The sequence below is a fragment of the Mirounga leonina genome, unplaced genomic scaffold (genome assembly GCF_011800145.1).
Source record: "Mirounga leonina isolate KUSES-001 unplaced genomic scaffold, KU_Mleo_1.0 Mir_357, whole genome shotgun sequence".
Lineage (NCBI taxonomy): Eukaryota > Metazoa > Chordata > Mammalia > Carnivora > Phocidae > Mirounga > Mirounga leonina.
Window position 1 is genome coordinate 6,324,705 of NW_023270702.1, and position 11,269 is coordinate 6,335,973.

At 42.7% G+C, this 11,269-nt stretch overlaps 1 protein-coding gene across 1 annotated transcript in view; it reads right to left on the reverse strand.

Moving 5' to 3' along the window:
• The window catches only part of DKK2 (dickkopf WNT signaling pathway inhibitor 2), a 98,239-nt gene extending 89,265 nt beyond the window's left edge, over positions 1-8,974 (reverse strand). Inside the window, exon 1 of the mRNA XM_035030239.1 lies at positions 8,073-8,974. Coding sequence (XP_034886130.1) covers positions 8,073-8,294 — 222 coding nt within the window. The 5' untranslated portion in view covers positions 8,295-8,974. The remainder of the gene's footprint in view (positions 1-8,072) is intronic.
• Between the last annotated feature and the right edge of the window lie 2,295 nt (positions 8,975-11,269).

The following is an 11,269-nucleotide window of genomic DNA, read 5'->3' on the forward strand; positions in this document are numbered from 1 at the left end:
AAGGAAGGAAGGAAGGAATAACCCAGAAAGGAACATGGAAATATGTAGCAACAGAAGTAAGGGGATAAATTAAGTGTTAAAGGAGAGACTACAGAGTATAGAGGATGATTTTTGGAAAGAAGACCTTGGATTTCAAGAGATAAATCAACCACCCAATGCCTGTTGAGCCAAGTTTCAAAGGGTTAAGATGAAGTGAAGCTAGAATGAGCAAGTGAAGACCATTATTTGAATGTGAGCTGTCATTTCAGTTGGTTTTAAACAACAATTCCCCCCACCCATCCTCCCATTTGAATGCAGTCTTTTAGCTCATTATCAGATATAAACACTCATTGGCAAATAAGCTTGGCAGCTTGTTTCTGATCCGTTAAAAGAAATTTATCATGTACTTCAAAGAGATGACTTTCACTCTTCGTTTAACATTGTTAAAATATTTCCAAATTACCTGAATCATGAAAGAAATAGCTCAAATAAAACAAAGAAAGTGAAGGGAATAGAATGGGAATAACGAGCTCCAAATTTCTGAGTCCTCCTAGTAGGACAGCTGACACTCAAAGAGGGTTGTAAACCTTCCCAATTCTCAGCAAGCTCTCTGGGCCCCAGGCTGTGCAGAAAGTGTCAAGAAACTTGCCTTTGCAGAGGCTATCTCACTTTGGAGAATATCAAATTAATGCTGTTGGCAGCAGACTCTGACATGTTGTTCAATTATTTTGGTTCCTGTGGTTACATAACTAATATTGCCATGGCGGTTAGGACCTTCACTTACTGCGATTATATTTTAATGTCTGCCATACCCTGGCTTCTGTGTGATTTCACCAATTGCTCAATTATATGCTATTTTGCTTACTTTGTATGAGACAGCGCTGACTCACCATCCCTATGTTCACATTCGATACAAGAAATGCGATAACATATTTGTGTGTGTATTTATGTTGTCTTGTTTTGTTTTACAATTCCTGGCCTTGGTGTAGAGTTCATTTGCTTCCCTCATGGACATCACATGCATTTATGTAGTTGCCCCTGCCAATTTGGCCGGGGGAAGACTGGACAGCCACTTTCTATTTTGTGCGTGAGCACTTGGCCTTACCTATTTCTGTAATGGTGGTAGTAACAATTACATTAGCACAGTAAATAAGTGTACTTTCCTCTCCTCAGTCACATAAGTGTCATTACTCTTATGGTTGCTATTGTTATTGTATCTTATTTTACATATTTTTAAAAAAGCAGAGACTGAAGTGCCTCTTTCAAAGACATTCAGCTGGTTAGTGGCAAGTCATAAGTTAGAACCTGTTTGGAAACTATAGTGTTGTAGTGTTGCTACAGATCATCTGATTCTCTGAAAGCAGCTAGGAGTCAAAAGTAAGGAAGACGTGAAAGCAATAGGAGGCTCTCACCCTAGATAATTTTTCCCCATCTAAGCAGAGTATGAGTGATGCCCGCCAAACCAACTCACAGTCCTTGTAGAGAAGTCCCTGAGAAGGCCTCTGCCTGCTGTCAGTGGGCACCTGGTAGTGCTCAGATACAGGGAGATGGATACTGGGGAGTGTGTTTTGCCGTTCTCCTTTTAATGCTGTGTGACTTATACAAACTGCATAACCTCTCTGTGTCTCAGGAAAAGTATTGTTTTATCATTTATAAAATATTTCATCACTTCTAAAAATAAGGATGATAATAGGACTTGCCCTTTGAAGGGCTGTTAAGAGGCTCAAAAGAGTTAATTAAAATGAAACATCTGGAGCAATTCATGGCACAGAGTAAATAATAAATGGAACCTCAAACTATAATTTAATGTGTGTTATAAGTACTTGTAAGCCACTTAAGGAAATGATATGTCTGAAGATCACTCACTTCCTTCAGTTCCTAGAAAAAAGAATATTCTTACTTGGAATGATAAAGCATAATATGGAGAACTAACATCTTTGAGGAAATGTTTGGATAGATCCACCATTTTAAGAAATCAAGCCTCCTAATTGTGATGCTTTGACTGGTTTTGCCACTTACTGTACTTATTCACTCATTGATTTTATACATTTGTTTGTTTTAGACCAGGGTGGGGTAGTTAAAATTGCTATGACTACGAAATATGTAACTATTCTCTATACCAAATTATAATACATAAGTGGAATCAGTTAAATTAGCACTGTAATATATTTAAAAGGATATCTGATGCACATTTGTCCCTTTTATTTATGGAGGAGAGAGAAGTAATAGGTTTTTAAAAACTTAGTACTTTTGTGCTTTTTCTGATTTCATTTCTACGTTTATTATTTGGAGCACTTAGATAAATCTAAATAGTATTAAGATCCCACAAATATAACCTGTTATACAGATTCAGTGGTTGTGGAATCAGTATTGAAGTAATAATTCTGTTTTTTAGTGCCCACATAAGCGAATTACTTGAGTTAAAATACAGCATTTCGATCTGATATTGAAATCCCTCTGCCTTAGCATTTTCTCTGATTCAGTTTACAAGGATTTATGGGATGAGCTCTCCCTAAGGACATTTGATTAGATGTTGGTATCATTTATGGCCTTCCATCATTGGTTTGAACCCAAAGAAGTGAGCAGTGACCCAAAGTTGCTAGCATGAGAGACACGCTGGGAAACCACTACTTAAAATATTTGGGTGGTGACTTTTCTTCCTGTGGACAGATGTTCCTATCAAAAAAATCTCCCATATTTTATATCACTTGACCTCTTTGTTTGGGAGAATTATTTATATTTGTCCTGAAAAAAGGAAAAAACAACAACAATTAGAGAAAAATATGTTGCTGTTCTCTAGTTCCTGGCAAAAGTGGACAGAGGAGGAAGAGAAAATTAACTTCTGCTTACCTTACATGGTAATACTAAATTTTCATTATTCATTCCATATTTAATCTATGTTATCTTAGAGCAATCCTACACAATGCAAAAATCTATCCACTAACTGTTATTAATTTTGTTTCCTTTTGGGTTCCGCCTCAAATTAAAAAAAAAAAATGACTCAGGAAGAGTCACAGGCAGACACAAATATCGCATAAATCTTTTCAATTATCAGATAAATAACTAGGAGCAGCTTTATCTCCTTTATCGATGAATACAAGTAACTAGAAGTCCAATGAAGTAAAATGACTTTAGAGGGCTATCAGGGAATCACAGATAGAAATAAGATTGTAATTCATTTTGATGTTACATCAATATCAAAGAATGAATAGCCAGAAAAGAGTGAGTCTAAAATGTAAATACGTTGATTTTATAAAAGACCTCTATAATTTAACAGGTTATTTTAATATCCATTCAAAATGATTGTGCTGGGAAAAGAAGAAGAAGTGGCAATATTCTCCTAGAACAGAATATATCAGTTACCTTTCTATTATATTGCTTTCTCTACTTTAAAAACTGTAAGATTTGAAACATCCTGGGAGAAGTTTGCATTACAGGGGAGTACTAAAGAAGACTCTGGTAGGGTCAAAGTCACAGCTGGAGTGAGCTTAAGTAAACTTTTCCCTTGCTCTCTCTCCTCTAACACAAAAATAAAATGATAGATGCTCATAGATTATCGTTAAAATACTTTTTTTGCTATTCACAAGATCACCTTCCACTTGTATCAACTATCAATTTCTCTATTATTCACAGTGAAGGAACAGGAACCTTACTGTGGATTGTTTCAAAATCTTTCTATTTTGGAAACTTTAAATTTTGAAAATGATTTGCATTCCCGATTACACTTAGCGTCAATTGATGTCCAAAGGAAATCGCAGATATTTACTCTCTAGCAGGAGAAAGTTGGGCTGGGGTTAAAAAAAAAAAGTCATGGATAATTTCAAAAAGCGAAGTGATCACCTATAGAAAATAGACTATCTAGTTTATATATAGTTTATCTTTGTGAGCACTTTCATGAGTGTTTATGCATACAAGTAGATGTGGCACTTTTATTAAAGAAAATGCAGTGCACAAATATTAGTACTCTCTAGCCGACTCCCTCAAGCTTCTGTTTCAATGCATTTCAAGCATTCTTTATTCACAGCACAACTTCATCCAAACCTGTCCAAATGTCCAAGTTATATGAGAAAATCATAGAATCTAAATTTATGTTAAACCAGTTTTCAGCTTCTTTTTTAGAGATACATGCCAAGAAGCTTATTTACATTTAAAACATAATTATTTTCCACTGTTCTACTCATAACTTTTAACAAATATTTAAAAATCCTATAGCATTGCATTCAAATTAATCTGCTTGTCTCAAAAAGACAAAGCAAGGAGTAAAGAAGACTAAAAGAAGTAATTACAAGCACAAATCCAAAAGGTTTTCCATTTACCCAAAAAAAAAAAAAGTGAACTGCAAAGATAAATTGAGTTTTTAAATTGCTTGTTTTCAGTTGTTCTTAAGGGTGGCCGATAAAAGTTGATCACCTCAAACTCCAGAGGTGATGTCGAGCAACAGTGTACTTATTCAGAATATATGTATCCACATGATATTGGAAATTTTGTTTAAAATGCCTTTTAATTTAGAATGTTTGCAATAATCTCTTTAGAAACTGAAATACATTGACATGTATATACATTAATAACAGTCCACAACTTAATTTATCCCATATACTTATACAGATGTACGCTATCTTTTAAGACCCGTAAGGAAGAGATGAAAACAGAAAGTCAGATTAAAACATATGTATGAATAATTCAGCAAAATCATTTTTGCTCCTTCTGTATCAATCACCTGAATACTGCCATATTCAATTTTCTGTCATTTTCTATCATAACTTATAACTGTATTTGAAAGCAAACCTAAAAATGGAATTGTAACACCTCTGAAGAACAGTATGTTCTCTTTCTGAGCTCTCTAAATCTTTCCTGAAATTCAAAGGCATCTTTTCCAGTACTGATTTACAAATAATCCACCTTGCCTCCAGAACAAATAGAATTCCTATACATAAGAATGTTTACCTTATATGAAAACAGACTACATTGAATGAAGAAAACCTTGGGGCCCATTTTGTCTCATTTTTACTTTTGTAGATTAGTGAATTATTAAATTCCTTCAATAATTTATTCTGCAATCACAACAAATTTTTGCTTTAATTCTCTATTCTCAAAGTAAGTCAGAAAAAACAGACAATTATTCAATTTTCACTTGAGGAAAAGAAGACCAAAGACTAAGTTTCTAAAGTGCCTACTTGAATTTGCATCCTACAGTTTCCTGTTCCTGAATCCTGTATCTCTGAAACACATACATTTCAGCATCAGCAATCAAGGATGGGGGAGGGCGAGACAATCAACTGATCAGGCCTCAGGATGGCACTACTTAATTAGCTAGTTTGATCAGGTGGCACTTTATTTCCAATCTTCTCAATCAATCATATTTTTCTATTCCGATGGATAAAAATTCACCTCAGCTACAATTCAATTTTAGATTTTTTTTTTCTCCAAAACAGGATATGGCATCTTCCTGTTTGAATAGTCTTTCTAACTTCCATTCCATTATTGAAAATGAGAGTTCTAAGATTTTCAGAAACCACATAACTAGTAGAATAAAAAAGGTAAAGAGACCCATAAATATTCAAAGAATTCCTCTTTCTACTTCAAAGAAGATAGATTTTTCTATTTGTTTCTTCATAATAGTATACATTATAGATCACCTGCTAAGCAAGTGAGAAGCAGAAAATAACAAAAGATAATCCTCCTATTTTCCAGCTATCTTACTTCGATTCAACTCAGTGTTTTATTTTATGTTACCACTATCTCTCATAAATTAACATTTTCTCACAAACCGAACATCAAATCTTAAGGATATGGTATTACAGTTAAGTAAAGATAATGAAATATATTCCACGGAACCACTAGGTTATGGAGAGTATATAAGAAATTCAACTCAAAAAGAAGAAAGAAAGAAAGACGAAAGGAAGGAAGGAAGGAAGGAAGGAAGGAAGGAAGGAAGGAAGGAAGGAAGGAAGGAAGGAAGGAAGGAAAGAAAGAAAGAAAGAAAGAAAGAAAGAAAGAAAGAAAGAAAGAAAGAAAGAGAAAGGAAGGAAGGAAGGAAGGAAGAAAGAAAGGAGTTATACTCATTTGTAAAATAAATTTTCCGTTTGAAGACAAGCAAATAGAGTTCCATCCTCTTTAAGGAGCAGATATTTGGAGAGATAGCGAAATAGACATATCAAAACATAAGACATAAGCTAGATTCTGGGCAGCAACCCTCAGTTTAGTCCATGTAACCCCATGGCTAATGACAGTTCTGACATAACTGATAATTTGATTCAGGAACATCAAGTGTTGGGGCCCAGTGGTGATAAAAACAGAAAGTCTTTTACAGAAACTCACAGAACGTACATGGATTAGAATCGGAAGGAACCTCAAAAGATCATTGGGTCCATCCCTCTGTCCTTGGCTGAACTAAGTAAACATCTAGCTCTCTTCAACGGGAGCTGAAGGTGGAATTTGAAGTCAATACCATTAGAGAAAAGTCTTATGATTTGGATTGACAGGATCCTTTCTTTCTAAACTTTGCCTCATCTCATGATGGATGTCTAAGAGAATATAAAGTTATGTCCATTACTATCGAAAGTGTCAGGGTGTTTCGGAGGGAAGAGTAAGAGGGAATGAGAATGCTCACATAAATGTGGAGGTATATGCACATGTGCGAGAATGTGCAAAGGATATGTATGCATGTAGTATGTAGGCATATATATAGTTTATTTCCCTTGAGACCTGGAAAAAAACAACAACCTGTGATTGTAGACTTTGTATTCCTTTGAAAAGATAGCTGAAATGGTTGCCATTTCAAAGCCTAGGAAGCATTCTGGAACTGCAAAACTAGCAAAACTGTCCCCGTGAGAGGGCAGCAGGGGGCCAAGCGCTGCTAACTTTCCCCTCGCTGTCCCTGCAGGACTGGCCCTTGCTCTCACCCTTCACCCTGCTGCCTGCCTGCGCTAGCGGCAGGCGCATGGAGGACACCGAGAGCTCGCAAGGCGGCTGCCGCGAGCTCTTCAGATGAAACAAGGAAACCCAGGATCCGTGCGGCAACGAGCCACCTTCACGGGTTGACAGTTGTGCTGAGAGGTGCGCGTGCTGTTTGGCCAGCTAGCTTTCAGTTTGGGCTTCCTACAAAAGGAGCAGAAAGGGGGAGCTGTCGTGGTTCCCGGTGCCCACAAGGCCCCCCTCTCTTGGCCATTGCGCGCCGGCCACAGCGGGTGCCGAGTGTGCACGTTCGTTTTACGGTGTGTGTATGTTTGTGTAACTCATTGCAAGCGACTGTCAATCTTATATGTCTGTGTGACAGAGGGACGCCCTTTTGCAAGAATGACTCCGGGGTCCACCTTGCTATATCGCAGGCACTCCGGTCGCCCGCGCTACGATGCTGTCACTGTTACTTCATCATATTGCTCCCTCCTGGATGATTTATTTACGAGGCTACAGAAGTGAGAAATGGCGCGTCTGTTGAAGTTTTCTGTCTGTGACCTCACTTCTTTGAAGGAAGAAAGTGGTTGCGAGGGGAACAGAACCTGAAAGGGGGTACATTCCCCCTCCAGATTGTGAACTGTAACAGTAAAGAGACCAGGATCTGGACCCAGACTGTTCGGATTGGAATCCCACTCTGCCACTTAACATTAGCTTGTGTGCCTTGGGCAAATTGCTTAATCACTCCGTAACTCAATTTCTTCATCGGCAAAATGGGGAAAAGTAACCGCGCCTAGTTCATAGGGTTGTGAAGATTAAATATATGTAAGCGCTTAGAACGGTGCCTGACCCAAAATCGTTGCTATGTGTTAGCTGCTACTAACATTATCATCAGCATTGCCGTGGTAAATCTGGAGAAGGACCATTCCCCACCAGTACACACTGGATCTTGTACCTGCCCATGTCCTCAAGCAAAGGTGGGAGAACCCTAACCCTCCCGCTCCACGCCCTCCAGAACCGGCAACCACCAGCCACCCCCACCCACGAAGAGCTGCTTCCGGGAACCCCTCCCCGCTGCGGGGCGCGCCACACCTGGGGGCGCACTTGAAAGGTGGAGGGGTGCAAAGGCAAACGACGCGCTCTAGAGCGCTGGTGCCTACCGCTCTTGACTATAGAGTGTATTGGGAGTGTTTTCCTACCTGCCCCAGGTTTTTGCCTTTCTTACTGCCGCCGAAAGCCAGTCCTTGGTATGTGCCCGCTGATCGATTGGCGGCCTGGGCAGGCGTCTCCCCGCCCAGGGAGGACTTGATGGAGTTGAGTTTGGCCCGCGAGCTGCCGAGCTGTGAGCTCTCCACCATCAGCACCGCGGCCAGTAGGAGCAGACAGCGGGACGAGTCCTTGCCCCGCATCAACGCGGCCATTTCCCGGCGAGGGGTCCCCGGGGAGGCGCAAAGCCCGGAAGGGTGCGGGTGCAAGGGGAGGAAGGACCCCAACACCGGGCCCCTCACTCGGGGTGCGGGGGCTCGCAGGCTCTGTTCCCCCAACCCAACTTGGCTTCGGGGGCCCAGCACCGTGTGAATTCAGTCTCACGCCTCAGACCAAGAGCGAGTGCGACCCAAGCAAGACCCGCTTCTCCACCAGGGCAGGAAGTTCTGCAGGAACTGGAAGCAATCAAAGGCGAGGCGCCTTCTCGCCAAGGAGGCGTGACCCGAGGTGCAAGAAGACCCAGCCCCACAGACCGCACCGCTTCAGCTGCTCCTTGCCCCGCACCACCGCGTTCCCGCCGGATCTCCGCGGTCCAGTTCTCTTAATTGGCTCTGGAGGGCCACACCGCTTCCTTCTCCTTCGGCCTCAGTTGCTTTTCTCTCCTCTTTTCCTTCCCGACCCTTTATGTCTCAACCCTTGCAGGACACAATGATATTGGGCGCTATAAGGGGGATCAGGAACGCCCCAGACCGGACCCTCGAGGTCTGAGGAGAGCCGAGGTCTCCCCCGGGCGCGGGCACAGTCTCGGCGAAGTGTCGCCCCCCGGTTCACACCCGCAGCCTAGCGCTGCCGGCGACGCAGCAATGCCCTGGGAGCGGTCGTGCGCGCCGCGCGGTCTCGCTCTCTCCGTTTGCTCTCTCACCGCCGCCCCCTTTGCTTTTTATAGCTTCCCACAGTGGGGTTTTTTTTTTTTTTTTCCTCCGCCCCCAATTCAAGAGTGACAAAGAGTGAAAACGTTTCTCTCACCCCCCACGTTCCCGCCCCACTCCTCTCCTTCCCCCCCCCGTGCCCCCCCTCCTGCCTCTCCCTCTTGTCCCCCTCCCACACCCCTCTGCTCTCCACAACAATTGAGAAAATGGGATTCATTACCAAAGGAACGTGAGGCCTCCTAATGCCTGACAACAGCTCCAGCGGGTGGAAAGACCTTTAGAAACAGACGGAGGGCAAAAGTGGAAGTGGAGAGGGGCAGGTTACCACCGCCCTTGGGGACCGCCAGCGCCCTTCTTTAGGTTTCCCAACCCATCTCCAGTGCTTGACTCCTAGAGGAGCCCTAGAAAAGCCCCATAGAAGATTTCGAGAAGGGAGCATCTGGGCGTTAATGCTGCGGTCTGTGTACGCTCAAGTGCCCAAGTTGGGTTTTAGTCTGTGTCTCCCGGTGTGTGTGTGTGTGTGTGTGTGTGTGAGGCTGCGCTATGTTGTGCCAGGGGGTGCCCAACTGACGTGGACGGGGGCTTTGGAATTGGGGAGAAGAGGACCAGAAAAAGGGGAAAGATGTGCCTATTCTCTCACCCGGGAGACGTTTGGAATTTTCTAGTCTCCATCTTTTGGACCCCCCAACCCCACGACCCCACCACACACGCAGCGTACGTTTCTGTCTCCTCGGGGTTGGGAGAAATGGGGTGCCTTGAGTAGGCTCCGAGGGTTTCAGTCTCCCAGCTCTACCGGGCATCTCCACTGTGCCAGGCAGCTGCCCCCTTTGCGAAGAGGAAATCCCAAACAGGAATGAACGGAGGCAGGGAAGGCTTTGAGATCCTGCCTTCCTCAGCTCCCTGCCTCCTCCCGAGCCTCTGGGAATTCCCAGGGAAGCCTTTCCTGTCAGCCCCCAGGCTCCCCAGGTCAGGTTTGCGTCTGAGAAGGTCGAAGGAGGTGCAGAGAGCGGCTGGGACGCGCGGGCGCGCGGCGCTTGGGGGCGCCAGTGGCAGCCGCCCGGCGGGGCGCGGAAGTATTGGCCGGAGACAGGCTGTCCCGGGCTAGCCCAGGGCTCGGGTTTGGAGCGGTTTGGCGGTTAAGCGCCAATGTTTCCAATGCGACGCGAAGGGTTCTTTGGGAGTTGCTGAATTTGTCCTTCTCAGCCTCTAACGCCTGCGCGCAGAGAAATTGAGGCAGTGCCACGAGCTGGCAGCTCACAACTAGAGAACGAAGCTGATCTCCCTAACCGCACCCTAGATCTGATCTTCGGATCCGGGTTCCTCAGGTTTCATACCTGATGCAGATGCACACCAGTGTGTACAGGAGTATACATCGCTAAGTGAGAACGATAGTGACTCTTTTCTTTGCCCCAAAAAAGGGCCGAGTTCTAAAGTGTGAATTTATGGCTGGGTTTTCCCAGACAGCACCAGCTTTGCATATTTCCTGCCCTGATCTGTGAGTCTGTCTGGCCTGGAATGCTTCCAGTTGCAGATTTTTTTTTTTTTTTTAAACACCACAAGCAAAGGGGCATTAAAACTTAAGGAACCCTCTGGCATCTTTTCTTATCTTTAGATTGCCTCTATGCTTTCTTAGGGTAGAGATTTTCACATTCAATTTTTTTCCACTTTTTAAAAATATGTCTAGGAGTGGATTTGTAAGGACAAAGGAAGCATTCCAGGCACCAGTGGAGGGCAAGGAAACTCAGTAAGTACTTGCGATTCACCGTTTAACACCTTAAGGAGGCTATATTATATCTTTTGCCTTCTTTGTGATATGCCAGTCAGAAAACATTAGAGAAAAGGAGAAAATTAAGTTAGGAGACTATTGGTTTGGAATTTTTCAAGAGTATTTTAGAGCAAAAGGAAAATTCAAAAGAGAGCTAAATATGTAGGCAAGAAACCACTCTACATCCATTTGAAGGTTGTGAATACCCACCATCAGCTAAAGAAGGGAACAAATGAACCAAGAGAAAATTTGAAGATAGTTTGCCTATTTCCATCAGTTCCTCTTTCCTTACTTCCAACCAAAGTTAGATCCCATATAGTCATACCTAACTCCTGCCAATGCTCTGCTGAAAAGAAAAATGATGTCAAGCTCACCTTATTTACTCTCACAAAACCCCTCAGCTCTGGGTAGCATGATACAGATTATCTCAGAGGCTTGCTTACACAACACCCTACAAGCTCCAAAAGCAAATTTTTACACAAAGTTGAAAATCAAA